This window comes from Miniopterus natalensis, chromosome 6 (genome assembly GCF_054644295.1).
Source record: "Miniopterus natalensis isolate mMinNat1 chromosome 6, mMinNat1.hap1, whole genome shotgun sequence".
NCBI classification, from domain to species: domain Eukaryota; kingdom Metazoa; phylum Chordata; class Mammalia; order Chiroptera; family Miniopteridae; genus Miniopterus; species Miniopterus natalensis.
The window spans coordinates 90177069-90203153 of record NC_142086.1 but is presented as its reverse complement, the minus strand read 5'-3'; the positions used below and the strand labels follow the sequence as shown (position 1 = coordinate 90203153).

General features: G+C 48.3%; 1 protein-coding gene across 1 annotated transcript in view; it reads right to left on the bottom strand.

Annotated features, from left to right (window-relative positions):
* The window catches only part of SYNJ1 (synaptojanin 1), a 64750-nt gene extending 39282 nt beyond the window's left edge, over positions 1 to 25468 (bottom strand). The window contains exons 1-7 of the mRNA XM_087818482.1: positions 25428 to 25468; positions 24804 to 24949; positions 9199 to 9285; positions 7485 to 7752; positions 4285 to 4510; positions 3241 to 3324; positions 769 to 830 (exon numbers count right to left, since the gene is read on the bottom strand). Of these exons, the coding sequence (XP_087674608.1) occupies positions 769 to 830; positions 3241 to 3324; positions 4285 to 4510; positions 7485 to 7752; positions 9199 to 9285; positions 24804 to 24927 (851 nt within the window). The 5' untranslated portion in view covers positions 24928 to 24949; positions 25428 to 25468. The remainder of the gene's footprint in view (positions 1 to 768; positions 831 to 3240; positions 3325 to 4284; positions 4511 to 7484; positions 7753 to 9198; positions 9286 to 24803; positions 24950 to 25427) is intronic.
* Positions 25469 to 26085: the final 617 nt, after the last annotated feature.

The window sequence follows — 26085 nt, the reverse complement described above, 5'->3', positions numbered from 1 at the left end:
CCCGTTCCCTCTCACTCTGGAGGCTGGTGCTGGGCCAGCACAGGGCACACACACCACCTGCTTGGCTGGACATGGGGCCACCCTGCTGCCTGAGGACATCACACCCTCTGTGAGCATTTAACGCAGAGCAGCTAAAACATCATTTACACATGTAACCAATGCACACAAGAACCATTAATGAGCCTGGTCGGGCGTGGCTCAGCAGTTGAGCGTTGACCTAGCATCCAGGAGGTCGGGGTTCGATTCCCGGTCGGGGCACATGCCCGGGTTGTGGGCTCGATCCCCAGTTGGAGGCGTGCAGGAGGCAGCCGATCAATGACTCTCATCATTAATGTTTCTCTCTCTCTCTCCCTCTCTCTTCCTCTCTCTAAATCAATAAAGATATATTAAAAAAACAACAACTATTAATGAGGTAGTACTAATTCGCTTTCTTCACTTTGCACCACGTGTTTGAAATCGCTGCATACTTTACACTCCAGCACGTCTCCGCGTGGACTAGTCCGCTTCAAGTACTCAGCAGCCCCACGAGGCTGTGCTGGGCAGCCACCCGCAGAGGGCGTTCCAGGCTGAGATCAAGCCCCACACCTAGTGCCAACACTGCTCGCAGTCACAACACTAGGAGTCACTGTATTCCAATTAAATTAGGAGTCAGAAGATATTTTACTTAGAGCCAAAAAGGGTGAAGTGAATCAGTAAATATAATACAACTAGTCTCACTGCTTAACAATATCAACACTGAGCGCACCATGTAAAAAGAATCAGTCTTACCTGTCAAAAGCAGGTGCATTGGCTTCAAATCCCCTTGACATACGGACACGATGAGACCCCACCTGGGACAAGAAAGACATGCTCTGTCACACCAAAAGCCAGCAGGAGATAAAAGATAAACCACTGTGTACAATACGCAGTAATACATTTGCTGAACAAGAGAAGTCAATCAGATAACAGATTGTCACTTACGACAGTCTCCTAAAAAAACAAATTCTAGGAGTTTCTCCTCCATTTTATTTTTAAAGCGTAACCTCATAAACAAGAGCTAGAAGTTAAACCATCATGAAACACTTGTAAACTCACAGAACACCTCATTGTGAAGGAACCTTTCAGCGTGCTTTCCCATAAATTACCTTGTTTTAAGCTCATACTATGTGCCCTGTGTAAGTCAACAGATATTACTGCCTCTTGGGAAATAAGGAAACAAATGCAGCCAAGTGAAATAACTGGTCCTCGTAGGTCAACATCACTGCCTCCAAAGAAGACTCCTACATCCCCACTCCTTGTCTTCTATGAGAAAATTAAATGGTTACTGGCCCAGTCCTCACCCAGCCCAAGATGACAGGTCAGCTCAGTGACCAGTACGCAGAACTGCCTTGATGTCTCAAAAAGTACTTTCTCTACCAAGAAAGGCATGATTTAAAAATCTGTAGTTCTCGCCCAGCCGGGCGTGGCTCAGCGGTTGAGCGTCGACCTAGGATCCGGGTGATCAGGGTTCGATTCCCGGTCAGGGCACATGCCCGGGTTGTGGGCTGCAGCCGATCAATGACTCTCTCATCATTGATGTTTCTATCTCTCTCTCTCCCTCTCCTTTCCTCTCCCTGAAGTCAATAAAGATATATTTTTTAAAAAAATCTGTAGTTCTCGCCTGGCCAGTTGAGCATAAACCTAGGATCCAGGAGATCGCGGTTTGATTCCCAGTCAGGGCATATGCCCGGGTTGCAGGCTCGATCCCCAGTGAGGGGCGTGCAGGAGGCAGCTGATCAATGACTCTCACCATTGATGTTTCTCTCTCCCCCTCCCTCTCCCTTCCTCTCTCTGAAATCAATAGAGACATATTTTTAAAAAAATAAAATCTGTAGTTCTCACCCATAATCACATGACATGGGGCGGCCAGACTATCTGTGTGGCAGAGGCCACAGGGCACAGAGGACGCAGGAAGGAAGCCCTCCCCACGGAGGATCCCTCAGTGCGACTCCTCAGGATCGACCTTCCTGAATAGTCAGACACTAACTCTGAGCTTCTTAATCAAGCAACAGCAGGATAACCTTGGGCCCAGGAGTAGTAACGAGGCTCTTGCACCGGCCTGTCCAAAGCAAAGCATCCACCTTGCTCTGATCACGAGAGCCTGGACAAGTGGCGCAGGGACGGGTTCTTTCCGAAAGAGCCTTAGGGAGAGACAGAGCTACTGAAGTCACCCCAATACACCAAAGATAGCCGCCCCCCACGTCAGACCAGCCTTGACAAGGACACAGGAACCTGAGCACAGCAACACGAGCGCTCGCCCCTGCGCCCCTCCACCTGTCCTGAACGAGCTGCGTTACTGAAAGGTTCCAGCGGCCTGCACTTTTCCTCCACAACAGCCGCCCTGGGATGTCAGGGATCCCGCTGTGAACTAAGAGGAGGCAAGGTCTGTGCCTGTCCGTCTTCTCACTGCTGTAGACTGAGGCACAAAAGTTACAGACCGTAGATGCTAGATGCCTAAATGAGTATAACTGACACTTCAGGGACTAAAGATTTTTGAATAAAAATAAAACGCAAATCACACTATTATGGGCAACCCGATATTATGATCTCACATAAACATACTTTAAAGATTAGACATTTATATCAACAAAGAAAAGTTTTTTAAAAATCAGAAAGCAAGCAGAGAACACACTCAAGATGACAGGTCACTATAGGTGACAAAGAACTTTAGCAGCAGATACACTGCTGACGAAAAAGTAGCGACCCTTACACAGCGCTGACCGTGCGCCAGGCACTAGTCTATGCACTCACTTCATCCTGACAATACAAGGATCCTAAGTAGTAGCTACGGCTCCTACTACGATTCCCTTTACAGAAAAGGCTGAGCCACAGGGAAGTTAAATCACATGCCCAAGTCACCAGCAGCAGCGGGAGAGTAAGAGTTGAATGGAGAGGTCTGGTTTCAGGAGCTCTGTCTAAATGACACTTTTCTGCCTATGGAGACTAAGCTGTTATATACTAAGGCACTAAGATAGTAAATATAGAAACACTCTAAAATCAACATACTATGAAAACATCAAAATTTTAATATTAAACAGAGCAGCTAAATTTCTAGATATTTGAAAGAACATTATGGGAAACATCTAACATAATTCCAGGAACTCTGCACTTAGGTCCTCATTTATAAATCTGGCTAATATTATTAGATTGAATAATTGAAGCATCCAATAAAAAAAGAAAATACAGAAATTTTCATGAGAAAAAACAACATTAAACACCTACCTGCAACCCTGGTTGCTCCCAGAACAATGGAACAGAGCCCCGGATTTGTATGAAGGAAGAAACAGAGTCATCTAAGTACACAACCTGCAGAGAAAAGCATGTATAAATCATTTCCGCAGACACAGCCGTTACCTCCACATTAGAAGGCAAATTTACCAACATCTTTGCACACTAGTCATGTCTTATTACCCCTCTCTCCTGTAGAAACTGTCCTAACAAAATATCTTCTATATCTATGTAATAACCAGGAAAATATTAAAAATAGAAGCATAGCCTTGGTCTGTTTGGCTCAGTGGTTAGAGCGTTGGCCCTCAGACTGAAGGGCCCTGGGTTCCCGAAAAGGGCACATACCTTGGTTACAGGCTCGATCCCCAGCCCTAGCCAGGCGCATGCGGGAGGCAACCAATCAATGTGTCTCTCTCACGTCGATGTTTCACTCTCTCTCTCTCTTTCTCTCTCCCCCTGTTTCACTCTCTCTGAAAAGTAATGGAAAAAAATATCCTCAGGTGAAGATAAAAAAATAAATAAGCGTAAGAACTTTAAAAAAGGAATTCCTTTTAAATATCAATATTCTATACACATATCTATGTTCATTTTTCTCTCATTTTTTATATTTTCTAAAAATTAATTTGAAGATCTGAGTTGCATGAACTAAATTTACAATTATGTACTTTCACAGCCAAAAATATCATAATTTTAGATGGTTCATATATCTACCGGTAAGAGTTGGAATTGACTTAATTTCACAGCAAAACACTTTTCCTAAGTTGTCCAGCTCTAGCCAGCAGGATTTTTAATTCAATACCAAAGCACAGGCACTGGCAGGCTATGCTGAGCAGTGCGAATCCTGGCTCTTATCTGAAGGGCCAAGCCCACGTAAGCCCGGCTCGGGCAGCCTTTCTGAATGCCAACCAGTAGCCGAGTGCAACCACAGAATGACATTACCGGTGTCAGAAATGAGTCTGAATCAAGCGAGCACCTGTTACTCTACTGTTCCTGTGCCCCTCATGTCCACATGGAAGCAGCAATACAAACACTCTGTACCTGCTCCGTTTCTACAAAATTCGCAACGTGGCCGTCGTCGTTTGTCCCCCGGACGTTGAACCTGGTCCCGGCGCGCTCGCAGCTCAGCCTGGAGATGAGGCAGGCCTTCGCCTGCTTGTGCGCAGCATAGATGGTCCTGATCTCCACGCCCCCACACATGAGCCGCAGCAGCCAGTCGTCACAGCTCACCCCGTAGTGCTTGAGATGCAAATGCAAAGACTGGTTCCTGGCGGAGGAAGGAAGGGCCCATCAGCTCACTGCGTGCCCCCGGCTCTAACACGGTCCTCCCGCAGCACTAAGCTCATGCTGTTAAGTAAAGGGCGCCTGAAACACGTCAGCCCGCTTACGTTTGCTCTGCTGGGCGTCAGAAGACTGGGCTGCACAGTGAGATCCCGGGCAGGTGCCCCGGGCCGGAGGAAAACGCATACCACTATGCCTGCAGTACCTGCACCCCGTCTCGGCTGTCTTTTTAGATGATGTATTCATAACATAACTTTTCCAAAAAGGGTTTCACACACATATCCCCACCCCGCTTTACAGAACCCTACTTTTAAGGCTTGGCTTTTGTAAGGCTCTATTTTAAGTCATTTAAATGTAAGCAGCCAAGTTTTAACGTATGCCTACTTTCTATCACTCCAAATACTTTTCGTATTCTAGGCAAAAGATGGGGCCTGGTTTCCAAACCTTTTCACAGCAGAAAGTTTTATTCAAACCAACATGCACAAGGCAATGTCAGCAAACAGGTAAAACAGTCTCTGTGGCTAAAGCAGGCACAGGGCTGGAGCCCCGCCCGGGTGGCACCTTCCCGTCCTGCTGACTCCCTCCTTGGGGGTCTCTCCGAGGAACACTGCAGAAGCTCCTAACCAACCTAACCAAGGAAAATATAACACTGTGCAAAAAACTTTCTATCTGCTACTTTCAGATGACAAGGCGCCTCATGAAATGAATTTCCTATAATACTGAAGCTTGGCTCTGAGCTGTAAAATCCTCCTAGCGCAATAAGCAGAATTCTCTCTAAGTGCTCTGCACCATATTGCTGTCTTAAAAGTGTCAAAAGAAGAAACAGCATTTTCTTGATGCTCAGGGTCACTCGTATCAGTAACATCCAGCAGTACTTCTCGAGCAGCAGTTCCCGCCCTCCTCCTGGGACTCAGGCTGCAGGAGCACAGCAGACGCCTGTCGCTGCAGCCCTGGTAACCCACCATCCCCCCTCTCCTTACCCACTGGGGAAAGCATGCAGGTGTCAATGAGTGCTGACGTCACTAGGAGAGTAAGAGTAAATCCAACGACTGCCATTTATTTTAAAGATATGACAAGATTCCTTACTTTACTGTCACCCACACTGATCTGAGGCAGAGCTCAAGCTGACTGTGACCAGTGTATCCAGACACACGTAGAGGCCCAGGTCCCAGCAGAAGGATGGGAAACTTACGTGTCCCACTGCAATAGAGTGTGGGGTCCTATGCTTTGGTGCAGGTAGAGTCTCTCCCTCCGCTGTCAGGTTTGTTTTCTCTGCGGTGAATGTGTGGCTGTTTTAATTCTATTTAAACTGTAAGCAACTCAACTGGTAGCAGCTTCCAGTCTTCAGTGGAGGAAAACTACTGGGCTCTGGAGACAGGTATTTAACACTCTCCTCTGCTATGAACTGACTTGGCTGCGCCCTGGAAGATTCCTACTAAGCTGCAAGGGTGTGTGTAATGAATATGAACTCTTAAAGCTCTCATTTCCTAAGCAAAGTGAGGCTAGAGGATGCCAATCCTGAGCCAAACTACAAACAGCGTAAAACAAGCAAACTCCCCTGTGGGGCTCAGCCTCCCTTAGTTCAACCTGTTTCCCACTGGTGAGCCCTCCGTGTGTTCTCTAAACATGCCCACCTCTGGATGAGTCTGGACACACTGCTGGATGACCCTCAATCTCTGCTCTAAAGTTACCCTTTACTGAATGAAAAGTAATCATTCCTACTGAGTACACTTAGCAAAAGCAGTTGGTTGCTGACCAATGTGTCTCCACCTGCTTGGACTTCCAATTATGGAAGAAATTTTCTCGCCCAATCTAAGGAACCCGGAGTTAAAATGAGCAGGGGGGGGAGTAAGGACAGCTGCCCCGAGCCCAGCTGCAACACCTTTCTTTACCTTTTCCTGGGACTTCCATGTCTCGTCCATCAGAACAGTGTAGGGTTGGCAGGAGCAGCCAGGACTCTGTCCACTCACCTGCCCCCTCCCCCTCCCCACTCATTCCTCCTTTGCTGGGCTCCAAGTCTCTGTCTCCAGTGCTCCTTTCCCATTCTACCCTCTTTCCTCCCCTGTTCTACTGCTCTGGGCCAAGAAACTTCCACATGGGCCACAAGGTGACCAAGCTGTTGCCCTAAAGTTAGTTTTCTATCCTGAGGTTATTATTGACTCTGAGCCCTCTGACACCCAGGGGAAATGGGTCCAACCTGAATGTGCTACTCAAGGACCAGAGAAGTAGATGGTGACAGTGCAGGGAGAGAGACTATGCAGGAGGAGCAGCTTGACTCTGAACTTCTGAGGAAGGCCCAGAGCAGAGTCTGGGCTTTGGAAATACAATTTGTACAAGGCGTTAGGGAGAAAGTCAGAACTGATGCCAGCTGTGGGTAATAGGAACACTCTACTAAAACGGTCGGCTCCAGTGAAGCAACTCTAACTACAGCCACATGCTCTGCTCGCCGTCTGGGCACACCTGCAGCACAGTGCACTGTGCACAGGCAGGGAGCCATCAGTCACCGGCTAAGTCTTACCGTATAGTACAAACTTACCCCTGCACACTAGTCCTACTGAATCAAGATCATCTACTTACAACTAAAATTAAATATAATAAGGGAATGCTGGCTTAGAAAGGCAGTATTGCCAGAGACAAGATCTCAAAACTAAGAATAGTGAATACGAGTGGCACAATTCTATCACAACTAATTCATTCCTAATTTTAAAATGAAGATTTTAAATGTTTCTGAAACGCAAGGTCAGTCGAGATCAAGGAGAGCAAACACGGGTTTGGCGTCACATGACAACTTCAATAAAGTGACAGTGGATGCTGGCCCTGCCCTGCTGAGGATTCTGGGGTGGGAAAGAGTGTTCCACCAGCAACGCCCACCCTGCTGTCTCTGGAAATAGCTGTCAGACACACTGTGGCCCAACTCACCAGGCTACGATGACAGAGGGAAGACAGGGACAGAGACTCACCAGAAAAACCTGTTGTCGGTCGTGTGCTCCTGCATGCTGCGGTGCGCGTTCAGGCTCAGGTCTAAACTGACCCCCGAGGCAGACCACGCAAAGTAGAAGTTTCCTGAATTCAAAACCTTGCGCACTTCTGAGATGCGATCCTCATCCGAAGAGTCAGCCCGTAGTGATATGAATTCAGTGGATGTGACTCGGAAGACTTCAGATTCTTGGATTTTTCCCACAGACATACACCCAGTGACCAGGACCAGATAATGCAGCATGGTGTCGCCTGCAAAGAGTACAGATTTCAGTGGACAGAAAGTTCCAATGTTTTCTGAGCTATTCAAAGTTTATCCCAACTTTCCTCTCCTGACTCCATCTTTTAAAATCTGACATCGTGGTTATTTTATACATATAGTGGACATGTTTGTGTTCACAGCTAGATTTTGGCAAAAGCTAAAGAAATCCTTAAGCACATTTAGAAAAATGAAGCATTTAAATATTAACAGAATAATCTCACATGCATGAAACTGTTCCTCTGCTTAATCTGAGGAGTACACAAAATTTACAAAATTTAAAATGTGTTATCTTCCCTACCTTTCCTTTTTGATTGCTAGGAAGTTCAGATAAGACAATAAATGTGAGAGTTCTTGGTAAACAGTCAAGTTGAAAAAATGGTATAAAATGTGAGCTGAGGATAATATATGGGCAGAGAGTCCCTGGTAACAATTTATAGAGCAATTTAGTTCACAAAAACTTTCATGGAGATTTTGACACGAACCCTATGAAATCAGCGTGAGGGTGGAATTAGGCAGTGGGGCACCTAAGCATGGGCTTGGAGGTGGCAGAAGCTGCTCTGATTCCTGGCTCTACTACTCAGTGTGTAACATAACCAACCTGAGATGCCCTCCCTAAGAAATGGGATTAAACAAACCTCACTGGACTCTGAGGACTACCTAGGACATTAGTTAAGCATCTAGGACAGCATGTGCTACTTCATGTAAATGGTGCATTTCCATTGCAGACCAGTGCTCCTCAGAGTGTGGCCCATGGACTGATACCAGTTCACACTGAAAAAGGTGCTTGTTCCAGCAAAGAAACCAGCTACACCACGGAGCCCACCGTTTGGTGTGGCTTTTTTCATGGTAAGCCTTTATCAACGAAGGAAGCCAAGTGTTGATTTGCAGGATAGTGCAGGCTCCTATCTCTTACAGACACATCACCAACAGCTCCGGGAATGGAGCCAGCCCCTGGGCTGCACTTGAGTCACACTGTCACAGACAACCAAACTGGTCATCGCAAAGGTTGTGTGCAGCCCATGGTGACATTAAGTGGCAGAGACAGACTCAAGCGGAGACTTTCTGAAAACAGAACAGACGTCCTTTTCACTGTCAACCAGGGAGATCAGTGCGGTTCCCACTAGGACATCTTCCCCCCAGTGCACTGCGGCAGAGGGAAGGGCGATGCCCTGACGCTCTCCCCTGAACACTGGCCCCGCTTAGTACTCAACTGGGACACTGTCTGGAAGTCACAATCACAGGACCCTGGGCAGGCAGCACACCTCTTCGGTCAGCAAACATTATCCCAGATTAGATTAATCAAGGCTGAAAAGATGTTACCACACTTAGAGTTCACATATGGAGCCGGAAATTATTTATAAGTAGTCTCTTTCAAATTCTTAGAATGACAAAACAGAAATGAAAAATAGATTAATTATGTTGAATAATAAACTTACCAAGGTTTAACCGTAAAACACCTAGGAGCCCGTAAGCATCCAGCACTTTGGAGTATGTGCCCCTGATTGCCTCCTTTTCTGCAGAAGCTACAAAAAAAAGGCTTAGGTTAAGAAATGTGAAACACCAGATGCTATTTAGCTATAAAGTCAGAGATTCAACCAAAATTTTCTAAATCTAAATCTGAAACTCTTAACAAATTTACTGCATCAAATACTTTCTTAAACTAGTAACTTAACTGTTCTTCCCAGAGTTACCCAAACCCATCCCCCACTGACCTGAGCACTGACCTTTACTAATATTCATGTTTGGGGGTTGTTTTCGAATTTCCTTTCTCCCTCACTGATCTGTCCGACTGTTCTCACTACCAGCACCACTCGGCCATGACAGCCCCTACGGGGTAAGACCAAGTCCTCAACAAGGCATCTTTCAAACCTGGCCTCCGCACGCTCTTTCTGTTTCGTTTCCCACCCCCCTCTTCCGCTCACTGCATCGCACCCCAGGCTCTAACCACAGACAACTCTCACTAGTGCCCAAACCTGCTCTTTCACATTTCTGACCCTTCGCACACCAACCTAGCCTCCTGCCTTCAAGGTTCTCCCCAGCCTTTGCCTCCTGGCAAAATTCTATTCACCTGATCAAAGGCCAGGCAGAAGGCTCCTTTCTGGAAACCTTCACTTCTCGCCAGCACAGCTCCCTCAGAGCTCCCCCCATCTCACCCAAACATTTCAAGGAGCCGCATCACTGTCTTCCCTAGCAGCCTGCTCCTGAAGGCAGAGGCCTGGCCCACTCATGCTTTTACCCCTGACAGAGACTAGCTGGGGCTGCCTCCCAGGAGACTGACCAGCGTTTACATAATAAAGGCTAATGACCACTCGGTTTAGCACTCCAACAGGAAATCTTCAGTCTGCCTTTGTCTCGATTTATTTCTTCCGCAATAAAATCAATGTTATCTTGCTAATGAATATAAACCACAGAATTATTTCCCCACCAAAGGCTGTTTTGTTTCTTCTACTAAGGAAAAAAACAGCTCTGGCGCTTTGAAGGAAAAATGTTCCTAGTTATTAGCAAACACACTTAACTAAATATTTGGGAAACAACCAAAGAAATATAAACCATAGCTAGCATCTCAACTGATAATTACAAACACTACCTTCTCAAGTCTACAAATGCAGAAAGGCATGTCCTTGCTCCCTCTGCCCTCTCCCTCCAAGTCCTTTCCTTCCCGCCACCCTCCCTCCCCACTCCCAGCGCCGATCACCTCCTGCTGACGGGCTCGCTGACCCCTTCTCCGGCCTCACTCACCTGTGGCACAGGAGTGCAGTGCCTCTGGCTGTGTCCCACACGGAAGCACAGCCTGTGACTTCCCACTTCCTGTCCACCTGGATGCCACAGGACTGTCTCTGGGCCCGCTGCTCTGCCCACCACTCCTCGGGACTGTGCATTAGGGGCCGTTTCCTTCGCCTCGAGCTCTTCCCAGGATTCCCCGGACCATCTCCTTCCCTGCCGATCCCCTCTCCCCTCTCGTCAGACCATCCCACCCTCAAGTCTCCAGGCCCAGCTGTCCCACCTCTGCGTTCCAGTGAGTTGTGCTCTGCTAGCTGGTAGACAGACTAAGACTAAGTGCTTCATTAATCACTCAGTTAGCTGATGCTTCCACAATTCCCTAGTGTGTTCATCACTAGCGCAGGCGTTCGTCTGTACGGACCTGCTCATGTGAAATTAGGAAGTGGGGAATACCTCGCCAGGCCGTCAGTTACGGGGATGCGTGTTTCACTTGCATTCCTAGAGTTCCTATTATTATTACCGTTCCATAGGTTTGCACAACGGTTACTCCTAAGGTTCAGTGATGAGCCACACAAATATAAAGCACCACAAGGTACATTTTAATGATATTTTACAAAGGACTGCCTGCCCCTAACACATCAGGAGGCTTGTTATATCTCTGATTATAGAGAACATGCCTCCCAGGCAAATATCACTCTAGAGTTTTATAGGCCACACGCTACAAGCTGAACATCAAAATAAATGATAAGAGTAAGAGTAACAGATTCTAACCCACTAGGACCATAAGTGGAAAGTCCAATGAGAACAGGATATTTACATGGTCTCAAAGTACCTCACTTCAAAACACCTATTAATTGTAAAGGAGAAAGAGTCTGCCTGAGGCCTCACAGACCCCACCTTACCCAAGTGCTCACAGTGCAGGCCAACAGGAACGGACAGGTCACACTGTGCGCCACCTGCCCGGGCACGATGAAAGGACCAGCACCACTCTGACATTCCCGCCGAGACTCATAACCTGAATCTGAGCACGTGAGGGTCATTCTACAAACAGTCGGCCTTCACCTTCACAAGTTCTAATTCAAACACGTCCACGGCCAAGGAACTTCTCAGGTTTAAGGAGACAAAAGGGACATGACAACAAATAGAACGCGCAAATCTGAACTGGATCTTTTTGCTATAAATGAGTCACCGTTGGGACAATGGGGGCAGCTGCACGGAGTCTGAGGACTACCAGGAGGACAGTGTTAATTTTTCAAGGTTCTCGTGTAGTTAAGCAGGAAAGCGGCTTTCTAGGAAATACATAATAAAGTATTTATGGGTGACAGGGCATCATGTCAGCAACTTATCCTCAAGTAGCTCAAAAAAAAGTTCTTTGCACTGAAATTCAACTTTTCTATATGCTGAAAATTATTTTAAATTTTAAAATATTTCAAATGTAACCAACAAAAATAAATTTTAAAAAGTACATGTGCATATTCCTAAATTAAGATGCTCTTATCTCCAAATGGCATTAAGATAAACTTGTAATACCATGCTATCCCTCACTGCACATTTTTCTCAGAGGAAGAAAGATGCCTTTACTTTATGAAGCTCCATGAAATATAGAGAAATATATGAGGTAAGAGGAGAGACCTAGTCAAAATATGGTCCCATTTCTCTGGTAATTTAATGCTGGAAGATAATCTGAGAGCCTTCCTCTCAGAGATTAGGTAAAGAAGAAGAGACCCTACTACTTTAAACCCTGTGTATAAATAACCCTCAGGCAGCACCGCGTCTGTAAACAGTCCACCCACCCCGCCTGCGATACTGACTCGACACTAACTCGAATGCCACTTCCTTCCTGAGCCCGCCCGCCCGCCCTGGCGGCGAGTCGCTCTCTTCTCCATTTCACACCGGGGACACCTGCAGACCAACAGCGGAGACCAGATCTCCTTTCTTCGTATCTCAACGTAACATGGGCCTAACACAGACACGGAACAGTGTGGCTAAGTATCCATCTGACAGACAAGAGCGAATCGAGAGGTGCAGACCAAGGAAGTGTCCCTTTAGTTTACAGTAATCCATAGAAAGAGAAACCCTAACAGCACCGCCAGGGCCTGAACGCTCCCTTACTGACACGCAACGCCCCTCACAGCCGTCTGGAAGCTGCAGGCGGTGTCTGTGGCTGGTGTGAGCATGGGCGTGGGGAAGCCTGGCGTCGTTAGATTATCTCCAACCAGGGGTTAAACTAGGAGCTTATCAAGTGCCAAGGTGTGTGGAGAGCTGGGGGAAAGCCCGGTGAAAGGATGAGCGGAAACGGGAGCCGGGTGGCCGTGACGGCAGGCTCAGGTCGCGCTCCGCGAGGGCCGCCCTTCGTGGCACCCTCTGCGCCTCGGGAAGCGGCTGCTTTCCGCAGGGGGCTGTGTTTTTTCCTCCTGTTCAGGTGCTGTTGTTAAACAAGCAAGATGCCGGGAAAACAAGCCTTTCTCCTCACTTGTTACTGACTTCTGGTGACAAGCAGGAGGAATTCAGGATCTTGAGCAGTCTAGCCAAGGCAAGCAGGCCTGGACCGCAGCTGACCGTGAGCCGCGCACACTCGGGCGGCCCGACCTGAGTCAGGAGCTGCAGCCCAGGGATGATGGTGCCCAGTCCCCTCCCAGCTGAAAGGGAAGCGCCTCCCCTCCTCCCGCTACCTTCAACTCCCGCGCTCGGGCCTCAGCCTCTCCTTAGTCTTTAACGGACTGCGAACACGCACTTCCTGAGAAAAGAGCTGCCTTACCCGTCAGATCTACAAGGGAAGCTGTACTTTTAAACGTTTCCCCACATCACTGAACGGATCCGAAGGCCCCAGTTCACTCCCCGGGAATAGGAGTAAGGCCACAGAGCACAATTTAAAACAAAATGTGTGCTATAAACGCTGATTCTGATAAAAATATTTATGGATGAAATTACATGCTGCCTGGGATTTACTTGAAAATCACTGAGGACGGGAGAGAGTGGAGAGAGACACGGAGAAACCAGGTGTCCACGAGCTGATGCTCGCTGAGGCTGGGTGAGAACCGGGAGTCAGCAGCACTGTCTCTCCTTTACTTCCCCAAACAAAAGGATAGAAGTTTATTCTGACAACATTCTTTGGCGTACTGATAAATTTAAAAAGGCAGGAAGACAGGGTAACTCTGCCCCGTCGGCGAGAGAGCAGAGGCCACTGGGCCCTAAGTGCTCGGAGAGGTGCGCGCCCCATCACCCTCGACCAGAGGCGTCTAGTCACAAGCACGACGGACGTCGGAGAAAGACGACGACTTGGAAATTCCTGACTGGAGACCCCAAAATGGACAAATATCTCTGTACTGTCATAAATGTTTCCCTTACATTCACCCTAAATAACTTAGCTTTAAACCCTACTATGCTGAAACTATCCTTGGAAATAACAAGCTCGCCTTTGCTCTCACAGGAGAGGTTAAGGACGTTGAAAACCCCCCCCAGCCATGAGGCAGTGACACCCCACAGCTTCACTCGCCCACTGCTCAGCTCGGCGCACGCTGTCCGAGTGCTCCGAGCTGGACCGACCGGTGGCTGAAGGAGGCCTCGCCTACGTCTCCCACCTGAGCTACAGGAGCGGGGTGCCGACAGCGGCTAAGCGGTGACCTGTGCCGTCGACGGAGATGCGTCAGCTGTCCTGTCAGAGCGAACACACCAGCCGCCGTCTACCGCAGCATTAGACACGCTTCGGCCGGAGTGGCCACCGTCCCGGGCTGTGTCCCATGACACCCCCGCCAGCTGGAACTCCAGGCAGCAGTGAAGCGCCGATCAGGCCACAGGGGTGGGGGAGACGCTCAGGTGCCTGCTCCCCGTTTCCCCGAGCGCGGCTCTGAAACACGGAATAACCGGAATAACCGTCCGTGGTGGCCACGCCTGCACTGCCAACTCCGCCGGCTGACGGGGAAGAAACAAATCAACTCACTCCTGAGGCCATCAGGCAACTTAGAAGCCATTTGTTTTTAACTTAAGTGGTACTTTGAGGATGAAATTTAAATGTAAGTTTCTCTACCTTCTGATCAATTACAAAAACTCAAACTCAGTGGTAGGCTGCCCAGTGAAGACCCTGCTAACACGGTCCGCACCCTGCTGGGGCCCAGGCCTTCGAGGCGGGACAGGCACCCTCTCCGCAGGAGCAAGGGGAAGCGAGAGAGCGGCAACGAGAACAGGAAGCGAGACGCCCGGAGCGACCTTCCTCGAGCGCAGCCGGCCTGTGGCACACGCCCCGCGGTCTGCGGTCGGGGATTTGCATGCGGGCAGCACACGCAGACCCAGAGCCTGCGGGCAGAGGACCCAGAGGAGGCCGCGAGGCCACACTTTTCGGAAGGAGAAGACTGGAGGCTGGTGACTCAGCCGCGATCACAGAACCAGCTGCCAGGGAGCTGCTGCCCTTCTCCACCACACCAAGGGAAGAAGGCCCCACAAGGAAAGGTGCCCTGTATAATTAATTCCATTCCAGCGCGAAGACATGAAGCTATCCAAATTAATGCCCACTGAAACCACACATTCCAATCTTGGCAACAGCCCCAAACAGAAGCAACCTTTCACTTGTTCATGCAACAAGTATGTGCTGAATGCCTACCACATGCCAGGCCTGGCAAGAAAAAGTCAGCGCCAATACCTTCTGTCAGGAAGACGGGCGTCACATAACCACACAAATGCAAACTACAAGTTACGGTCAGTACAATCAACTGCAACAACCGAACTTAAAATCTCGGCAGGAGTGAGAACTTTAGGCTGAAACCCGAAGAACAGACAGGGAGTTAGCCAGATGGGGAGTGGGGGTGAAAATGCCCCAGGCGACACACACGGCCTATGGTCCAGCAATTCCATCCCTAAGAACATGCCCCACAGAAATGTGTACACATGTGCACCAACAGGCATGGGCAAGACGGTCACTCTAGTGCCACCCGTAAGGGGAAACACTGAAATGAAGCAGTGTCAAAGGACAGACACCGGAGTATTCCTACAGTGGGACACTACACAGCAACTGAAGTGAACAGGCCACTGCCACAGGCTGCCACTCGGGCGCCTCCCACTGCGACACTGAGAAAGAAGCCAGCACCGCACAACACACGGAATGGTTTCATTTCTGCTCAATTCAACCAGATAAAACTAACCTATGAGGTAAGAAGTCAGAACAGAAATGATCTCTGGACTACGGTGGAGATAACTGAAGAGGAAACGAGGGACCTTCTGGAGAGCCAGCAGCAATGTCTATTCTCGACCTGGAGGTGGTAACACGGGTGTGTGCACTGAGGTACTTCAAGTTGCACATTTATGGTTTATTACTTTTCTACAAATGTGAATAAGTTTATTTTTAAAGATAACATTTTAAGCAGAGGGAATAGCATGTGTAAAGACCCTGAGACCAGAGAGAATTTGGCACATTCAGAACTAAAAGGTCAGTGTGGCTGGAACACAGACACCGAAGAGCACTGGACTCAAAGTCTAGTGTCAACCACTGAAGGGCAGTAAGCAAGGAAATAATGTGACCAAATTGTGTTTTTAAAGACTGGACCGTGGGTGGGAGGTAGAAGCAGGGAGACCAGGGGAAAAGGCGATGACAATGGTTCATGAAAGGGACTCGTGGACTGACTGGGACGGAACCAGCTAGACAGTGAATGAAATTAGGAGGCCGAGCTGACAGGACTTGGGAGTGGAGTGAACGTGTGGGGGGGGCAGGCATTCAGGGGGATGGTGTGAGATCCAGTGAGATAGGCAGACAGAAGAAAGCAGGTCTGAAGGAACGCAGCGGTCAGCGGACCTCAGCCAGTTCCTACTTCAACCCTCCTGCTTGTGCAGTCGCCACACAGGCTGGGGTGCAATGGGAACCCAGACAGCCAGCAATTCCACCTTCTTTCCCAGCCATCTTCCCGATCCAAGCAGCACACGAGAGCCCTGCAGCCATGGCAGTCAGATCAGAAAGGGACACAAACTCACTCTGCTCCACTGCGAGGGGCAGTGCATTTTCAGCTGGTGGGTTCTAACCCTGCAGCTCAGTTTGAAAAAGCTGGATTTTGACTGTCATCCAAAATAATAACTATGCAGCTCAGTTTGAAAAAGCTGGATTTTGACTGTCATCCAAAATAATAACTATTCTACCCAGCTCTGTGTCCGTCCCACACGACTCTGAAACATCTGCAAATCTGATTAACTGTACTTCCTACCCCATTCTCCAAGAAAATGATGACCGCTAATGAGCACTAATGCACACCGGCTGAGAATTTACTTAATCATAAGACCCTTCCTGCCCTGGCCAGTATGGCTCAGTTGGCCAAGCGTCATCCCACACACCCAAAGGTCATTGGTTCAGTTCTCAGTCAGGGCACGTGCCCGGGTTATAGTCTCAATCCCCAGTAGGGATGTGCAGGAGGCAGCCGATTCAGGTTAACGCTCTCACATCGATGTTTCTCCCTCTCTCCCCCTCCCTTTCTCTCTAAAAATCAATAAACTATTCTTTAAAAAAAAAAAGATCCATCCTGCCTGAACTTTGCACGTGGTCTGCAGGATACTAACAGACTGTTTAACTACATTGCAGTAAGGTACTCAACAGACTTCAGCAATCCTATGGTCTACCAATGAAAAGAATGAAACACAACCCATAATACAGTTTCATTGCTAAGAGCTAGTTTACACAAGTGAATACACTTTACACATAAAAAGTTATATATGAAGATGATGATAAAATAGAAGAAGGCATTTAAATAAGTATAACATCCAATATATAAAAATACTTAATGTTTAAGCAAATAATTTCATAAGAACTATTTTGTTTTCTATTTCTTATTTTCACTGACTTTGTTATCTCAAAATCATCCAGGAATTTAAAGGGCATACAAATTCTTTCCACCGGAACTGAGGGAGTAGTTAAAAGTGTCCAATTGCCCAAGAAGAGGTAACACTCTCCAGCTGCCCACTCTCCTCTCGGTCATTTGACCAGGTTAGTAGCTAGGAAACGGACTCCAAGGTGAACACTGTGCTTCTATTATGCAAAATTACAGAGGAACAACAATGGCTTACACCTGCAAAATCTATTTTAGTAGAAAGCATAAACCGCAAATTCTTATTAAAAAACTCAAGCAAATTTAAATTTGTTTGTCACCAGTAAAAATATAATATGCAGTTTTTAAAATTCTTCCTCCTTTCGGAGTCTCGAGTGGAATCGCCTCCACACCTCTGGGGCTCTCGGTGCAGCTGTCTCCTCTCTGGTACCCAGCCCTGAGAACTGCAGCTGCCTTAGTTTCCCCAACGTCCCGACTGCCTCGTCTCTGGGAGACTGCCAGGCGTCCTGTGGCACCTGGAAGCTCTCAAGGCAGCGAGCTGGGGAGCCCATAGTCTCACCTGTTCATTTCCCTTCTCTCGGGGAGCAGCGTCCTGTGCTGACTACTGTTCCATGTCTGAAATCTGTTCCATAAATTTTGTTTGTTGTTATTTAAGGTGGGATGGTAAGTTTAGTTACTGTTACACCATCATAGTCATAAGCAAACATCCTATTACCGTCCTGGGCTATATTTTTATGGGACAATTAAGAACATCTGATAGACCTTAAATCATGAGTAAAGTTTCACAGCAGGGTTTTACTGCTCAGTGAGAGGAATGCAGCCTTCCCCCTTTCCTCCTCACAGCAGAGTTAAGTGGTGAAAAGTGAGAGCACTCAGGGACACTGGCTGGCCTCCTGTCACAGGCGGACCCTGCCACCCAGACAGAATGGGGAGGAGAGATTATTTTTTTAAGCGTTGATATTTAAGTTCAATTTTAAGACATTTGTATTGTTATATTTAAGATATTTCTATTAAATATGAACATCCCCAGGATTATTTACAAAACAGAAATGAATTTTTGCAACTCTAACATAAACTGATACACACACCTACATTTCATCACTTCTGTGCAGCAGAAGTCAACTATATAACGTCACTTCTCTCAACTTGAACATGTCTCTTAAAAAGAGACAGGACACTTCTACTTTTCTAAAGGGCAACCAGGATGACTGGCAGCACTTGGCAATTCAATAAAAAGGAACTATGCACACTGCTTGTCATCGCCACCTACGACACTTGTCATGCCAAGTTCTAGAAGCTGACATTTAACTTGGCCACCTCAGAGACTGTCTTACATGGCCCACTCTAAATTAGCCAGGTCTCCCTCCCTCCACTGTATTACTAGCCCGTGGACAAGATCACAGCAAGTGTAGCCCCCTCATCAGCACACGTACCCTGTCGCTCCTAACTTGAGTCTCCTATTGGCATCCCTTTCATCCCCCAAGCTCCCCAAATCACCACCACCATCCTCACAACAGCACAGACAATAATTACAGTGGAGAAAAACAAATGGTAAGACTATGCCATTGGAGCCATTATTTCATTTCTCCAAGCCTCAGTCTCCACACCTGTGATATGGGGTAAAGCACAAGCTTTAAATGAAATAAATGAAATAAATGAAATGAAATAAATGAAATAAATGAATGAAATAAATGAAATAAATGAAATAAATGAAATAAAGCCTGTCTAATGACACGCAGGCCGAGACGCTCTGGGACGCCAACGAACTCCTAGCAGAGCTGCGGGGCACTTTATTGTTTAACCCTCGCCCGAGAATACACTGTGGAGGGGGGAAGAAACAACATCACATGAGAAACACTGACAGGCGGCCTCCTGGATGCACCCCAATCAGAGACAGAACCCACAACATTTTGGTGTACGGGGTGACGCTCCAAACTACTGACCCGCCCGGCCAGGGCGCTGCAGGGTATTTTAAATTGGAGGCGGCAGGGAGATACAGACACATGGCTCAGACTTTCAACATCAGGTTGCAGCGCGGTCCTTGGTTCACTTATCTTTCTGAGGCTGGGTCTGCAGTGGCTGCTGCAGTAAAAATCAATGGGAACAAGAAATGACGGTGGCACTGTCCCATCTGATTCCAAGGTTGGAAAAGCTGTCCAAAGCTCTACAGGCATACACATCCCATTAGTAAATAGCTGTGGTTATTTACAAAGAAAATAAATTATTTTCAATTTATTTGCATTTTTTTTCCAAACAACTACTAAAGTTCTTAGGACAGAAATATTTATTGTCTGGACCTATTTAACAAACAGAACTGTGGCCTAGGGGTGCCGTGAGTAACCTGATGAGACATCAAGGATGCCATGAAACCAGGTTTAGGGACCGTGGCTTCATGCTGTGCCTGGCAGAGGAGGCTTCCAGCAAATGGCCCTACTGTTTCATTACCACTCCTTTACAAGACGCAGTTTCACAGAAAGGGCAGGTAGTTCAGATTCTGTGACAAAGGTCTCCAGGATATTGTCCTATGATTTTATGGCTAATATTTCCATGATAAAAGAAAGAATAAACTAGACAAACTGAGATGGACAACCCGGAGTAAAACCACGTAAAACCAGGCCTTGCTGTCCATTAAAGTGCATGATTTTGGTGCTGATTTGATTGGACTCAGCTCATGCTACTTGGAAAGCCTGAAAATAATCTACCCACTAGGCAGAGAAAAGCAAGTAACCCCTATTACCGTGTGATATCCAGGAGAGCCAAAGCTCTAATCATAAGAGGAATCTACACACCCTGCATGCCCACCTTCCAAAGAGGTGACCCGTGAGTTCTGTCTTTAGAATCTCCTCCACTTCCCACCTGCTGACCTTCTCTTTAATCATCCACTGTTTAACAATAAAGCAGGAAATGGGTTAAGAAATAATGAGATGGCTTTACAGTGGATTTATATAGAAACAGTGTTTAACGCATGTATGTGTCTCACTGGCTACTTGCGCTTCCCCTGTGACGCCCTTTCTGTGTCTACAACTGTAGAAATAGGAAAACTGAACCCCTCTCTACGCAGTGCTATGACTTGCTGCCCATCACACTTGCTGCCCACGCGGGCCCAGACACAGCACACTAGAGGACCCACTTGCTACACTGCACCACTGCGCCACAGACATCAAGTTTCCAGTGTAAGTGAACATTCTTCCAGTCGAATAATTTTTCAAAATGAGTAACACTAAAAAAATGTCCAGTATAAAAACACATATTGACTCATCTAAGGATCAGAATGTCCGTCCAGAAGGGTTTTTAAATAAACAAATGCGGTAAAAGAAATCAATAATGAAATTATTTTCATTTAAAGAAACATAACTTTAGAATAAATTGTTAATAGTATTTATAGCCCAGCCGGGCGTGGCTCAGCGGTTGAGCATCGACCTAGGATCCAGGAGGTCGAGGTTGGATTCCCGGTCAGGGCACATGCCCAGGTTGTGGGCTCGATCCCCAGTTGGGCGTGCAAGAGGCAGCCAATCAATGACTCTCTCATCATTGATGTTTCTCTCTCTCTCTCCCTCTCCCTTCCTCTCTCTGAAATCAATAAAGACGTATTTTAAAAAATAATAATATTTATAGAAGTCATAAATAACACTCCTCCTTAACTGGCATTTCAGAAAGGCCTTACTTAAGGATGTGGTTATAGTTATTTCCATTAGTATTTTCATAAACAAATCCAAACAATACAGATGTCTTTTATATCAGCAGCTTGGTCAAATAGGAATTCTTTAAAGGAGAGAAAATAAATTTTATAGAAAAAGGTATCTACTTTCAAACATAGAATACTGCATGTTGTAAACTCTGTTGTCTAGTTTAGGTTACTCTTTCCCCTGTGTCACATTAATAACCATGTATCTGCAAGTATGAGTAAACACCGTACTAACACTGGGGGGCCAGGACTGCCAAGACTTGGGCCTTTCCTCGGGCAGTAAGCGTCCAGAAAAACACTGTACATACATCCTCGCAATGCGACAGCACCACACACAAGTGCTGCGGGGGCGTTAGCGCTCGGGCCAGGCTGTGCGTTCAAGAAAACTCACTACTGGCCCCATAACAACAATAGCATCATAATTCTGTAAACACAGTTATTTTATTTTTAATGTTTTTATTGATTTTTAGAGAGGGAGAGGAAGATAGAAACATCGATGAGAAAGATACATCATCAATCGACTGCCTCAACATGTCCCCCACCAGGAACGGAGCCTGCAACCCGGGCCTGTTCCCTGACTAGAAATCAAATTGTGACCTCTTGGTTCCTAGGTTAATGCTCAACCACCGTGCAACACCGGCCAGGCAAAACATGGTTATTTTCAATAAAGTTTGCAAACTAAAGTTGTTCCATTATCATAGAAAGGCCTATATAAACTATGCTCAGAAATTATCATCAGACTCTCTCTAGGGGCTCTCTAGGGGCTGGAGCCCAGGCCCCAGGACTCGTAAAGCTCCCAGGTGATGGGAATGTGTACCCAGGGCCCATTGACTAAGTCCTGGCATCACAACCAATTTAAGCTTGGAATCCGGTCAACGTAGAGTCCTGAGGCTGCGTTAGAGGACACTTGGTCCTAAGAGGATCAGTGATCTGAGATTTTCTCACTGTCTTTCCCTCATGACCCATTGTTTGATATGTGCTAATACTATGAAAGACAAGATTTCATGTTGGGCAGCTCATGGCACATCTGGCATTAAGCCAAGAGAATTCAGCGGCTATCAATCCTCAACAATAGGCATTTCCCAAGATGTCTCATTTTTCAGCTTTACTCATTAAAGCTAGGGCAATGAGAGTCTGCAGAAATCACAAACTTTTGGTACATGAAGGCAGAGTCTTGCTAGGGTCACTTTCACCATCCATTTTCGAGAAAAACACCTGCACGCAGCATGTAGAGACCAACAAAAGCAGCATATAAAAGTGGTCGCCTTGGGATATAGACAGAGTTCTACAAAAATGAAGGGAAGATACGTGAGTGAGCTGGATGGGGTGGGTGCGGGTGGCAGACTCTCATGAAGGAAGAATTAGAGCTGGAACTAACGGGCTTGCACTGGAAAAGCAGAGAAGAGCCTTCCAGCAGTCTTGGAGAGAGAGGGCGTAACCAGGAACAGCATGACGGAGGCTGGAAGAGCATGGTACTCTGGGAAAGCACTGAGGAAACACCAGAGTTTCCTTAAAGGAGATCAACACTGGATAAACAGGGTAGGGCCAAATTATGGGAAGCCTTGATTAACAGGTTGAGGAGTTTGAACTTAATCTTACTGAAAAATGGGGTTATACTTCTGTTTAATATAAAAAATGTTTTAGGAGATTCTCCTGGTAGATTAACAGGCAAGACGCACTGGGATTCAAGGGCGGGGCTTGCTGAAGATAGAGAGCACACCTTGGTATTTCCCAAGCACAGTTCCCTGAACACAGTTTTAAGCAGGCGGTTAAAAACTGTCAAGGTTTTAAAAATGAACACTGCAGCACAATACACACCTTGGCATCACTCCAAGCTGAATGTCAGATTAATTTTATAAGCCAAGTGATTTATAAAAAGGTCTGTTAGCTCTTAAACATTAATGTCTTAGGTACTGCTTCAAAGTTTATAATAAAAAAGCTAATAACATACCCCAGAGAGTACACATCCATATATGCTAGCTTTACCAAGAGGCAATGTTCAAATTCTTTCTCCTGAAAGAATTACTTAGTCTAAATCTAAGGACAATAAGTAGAATAAATAGTTAAGAAAGTATTTTGAGTATTCTTTTTCCTTAAAATGAATGTCAATGCCAAATGGATGGTTTAGGAATTTTTTAAAATCATTTTCTGGCATAAAAGAAGGCTGCTGGAGGTTTGGAAGTACGTTTCTCCTTAGGATTCCTGACGTTGGAGTAAAGCATAGCAACAATCCTAATAACTATAGGTAATGCATACTTCATAGCTGAAAATTTGGACCCTATCATTACCAGTAACCACAATTAAAGAAACATTTAAAATTTAGACAAATTAGAAAATCAGGTAATGTCATCAAAAACACAAGCAGCTGAAAAATGTTTCACATGCTAAACCAAACATTTTCCCCCATATGTTTTTAAAAATATGTTTTCATTGAATTTTTTAGAGAAAGAGGAAGGCGGAAAGAGACATAAATATCAACGATAGGGAAACATCAATTGGCTGCCACCTGCATGCCCCTTACTAGGGATCAAGCCTGAAACCCCCAGGCATGTGCCTGACCCAGAATCCAACTGGCAACCTCCTGGTGCATGGGCTGATGCTCAATCCACTGAGCAACACTGGCCAGGTGGCCCCCAATATTTTTAATTAACAATTCATCAGTATAAGAATTATACTTCTAGTATGAAAAAATATGCTATGCAAATTAATATTATAGCAAGTTCTATTTTGGTTAAGTATACAGAACGATTTGAGTAAGTTAAGTTCATACCGATTGAATATAACCCATATTATTCACACTTGTTTCTTAGAACACACATAGCCTCTTTCTGCTATATGTGCCCCTATATAACAAAAACATAATAAAGAAAAAGCAGTTACCACTAGAAAGCTCTTAAAAACACAATCACATTTCAAATAACCTCAAACTGGACTTATCTGCCAAAATTTTATCTCAAGAAAAATGTAACATTTAAATCAATATTTTCATTTTTCATTTCATGCATTTGCCTACAAAATAACCCAAATCATATTAATCGACTTTCTTTTAAATCTTCACCCGAGGATATGGTGGGGTGTTTAAATTATTTATTGCTTTTGAGAGAGAGCGAAAGGGAGGGCGAGAGGAGGAAGAGAAGCATGTGAGGGAAACTCAGGGGGCTGCCTCCGGCCCGCCTCCGCCGGAGGGAAGGGCCACCGGCCGGTGCTGTGGCCGGGAAGGGGAAGGGCTGCGACTTCAGGGTGCTCCAGCCAGCTGAGCCACTGGCGGGGGCTGAGCGCACTGTTCTTCCTGTGTGATGCAGTCCTTTTCTTTAAAACAGACTATCAAAATAATTTTTTAAAGGATACGAAATCAATTCTATATCCCACGTGAAATGTTAAATATTGTCTACAATTCTCTTATGTAAACATAAGGTCCTCCCCGTAAGACAGTCCAAAAACACTGAGTAAGCATCTTACAGCTCATTACTGTGGCTGACCTGTAAGACATTCTGTTCGTTACGGGGAAAAAGGGGAAGCAAGGCATTTATTTCATGGGCTGGGATACAAGCTGCAGCCACATTTCTTTGCACGGTTTACTTTTAGGGGCAGCGGCAGAAGCCACTAACGGGGGGGAGGGGAGTGTAACCAAGACCTGCACCAACCCCACCCCGCTCCCCCCCAAAAAATGTGCAGCAGGCGGAGAAAATGAAAATGAAAGTTTCAGACAAAATAAGGTGGACTGCAGGAAAATAAGCGCGCAGTTGGCTGGAGGGGGGACAGCGAGGGGGCAGCGAGGGGGCAGCGAGCCCCCCCCCCCTCGCCGACCGGCGACGCCCGCGGCCCCGGGACTCACAGAGCACGGCCACGGCGCCCGACTCGAACAGCAGGCTGTCCTCCTTGTGCCGGGCCTCCACCAGCAGGCTGAAGGGCGGCGGGTCCAGCTTGTGGAAGACGCGGAAGCCCTTGCTGAACGCCATCCTGCCGTCCGCGGAGGCGGCCCTGCGGAGCGAGCACAGCGGTTGGCGCCGCCCGGCCCCGGCCCGGCCCGGCCCGCAGCCGGTCCCCCGCCGCCCGCAGCCTCCCGCGGGGCAGGTGGGGCGGGGAGCGGGGGGCGCGGGGAGAAGGGTTTATTCCGGGAGGGCCGCCGTCCCCCCGCGTCGCCAACAAGCGGGCGCGGAGCAGCCGCCGGTGCCGGGCGGCAGGTCGGCGCTCGGAGCCCGGCGCCGTGAGCACGGACCGGGCTGCGCGCCCTGCGCGGGCCGTTACCAGCCTCCGCCGGGCCGGGAACCGGTTCGGAAACTTGGAGCCGGTCCCGGGGGCGCGGAACGGGAGCGGGGGGAAGAAGGCGCCTCGGGCGGGGGGAGGGAGGGCTGTCCGCCCGCAAGGGCTCTCCCGGCGCGACCCGGCCCCGGGCCCCGGGCCACGCCGGCTGCGGGCTGCAGGCTGCGGGCGGGAAGTCACGACCCGGGACGCGCACCTGGCCGGGCTCCTCGGGGTCGCCGACGGTCACCCGCCCGGGAAGGCGGCTCCTCCCGGGGCCGGAGGCGCCGAGCAGCCCGGCGCGTCCACGGCGCCCGCACGCCGGGTCCCGGTCCCGCGGGCGCTGACAGCGCTGTCACCACAGCCCGCCCGCGGCGCCCTCACCGCTCCCGCCGCTGTGACCGCCGACACCGCCTCCGGGAGCGGCCGCCCGCGCCGGCCGCCGTGGGTCTGGCCGCCCGCCCCCGGCGCTCGCTCACCTCCCCCGCCGGCCCCTCCTCCGCCGGCCCCCGCAGCCCTGGCCGCCGCCGCCCGGAGCGTCACTTCCGCCCCAGCAGGACCATCTCTTCCGCATTGCGCCGCGGCGGGGGCGGGGCGGGGCGCCAGAGAGGCCCCGCCCACCAGAGGCGGCCCCGCCCACCCGGAGCGCGCGGCCCGCCCGGCGCGGGGCGGGGGGAGGGGCTGGGAACCGCCTGGGCCCGCAGCGGGCGTGGCCACGGGCGGTGTCCCGGGCCGGCAGCGCAGGTCCCGCCGCCGGGGATGCTGGGAAACGGGGACCGGCCTCCCCAGCCCCGCGAGTGGACTCCAGGGAAGACCTTCGCGGGCTGGGTGCGGGCACGTGCGCCGGGCGGGCGTCGAGTCCCCCCCCGCCCGTG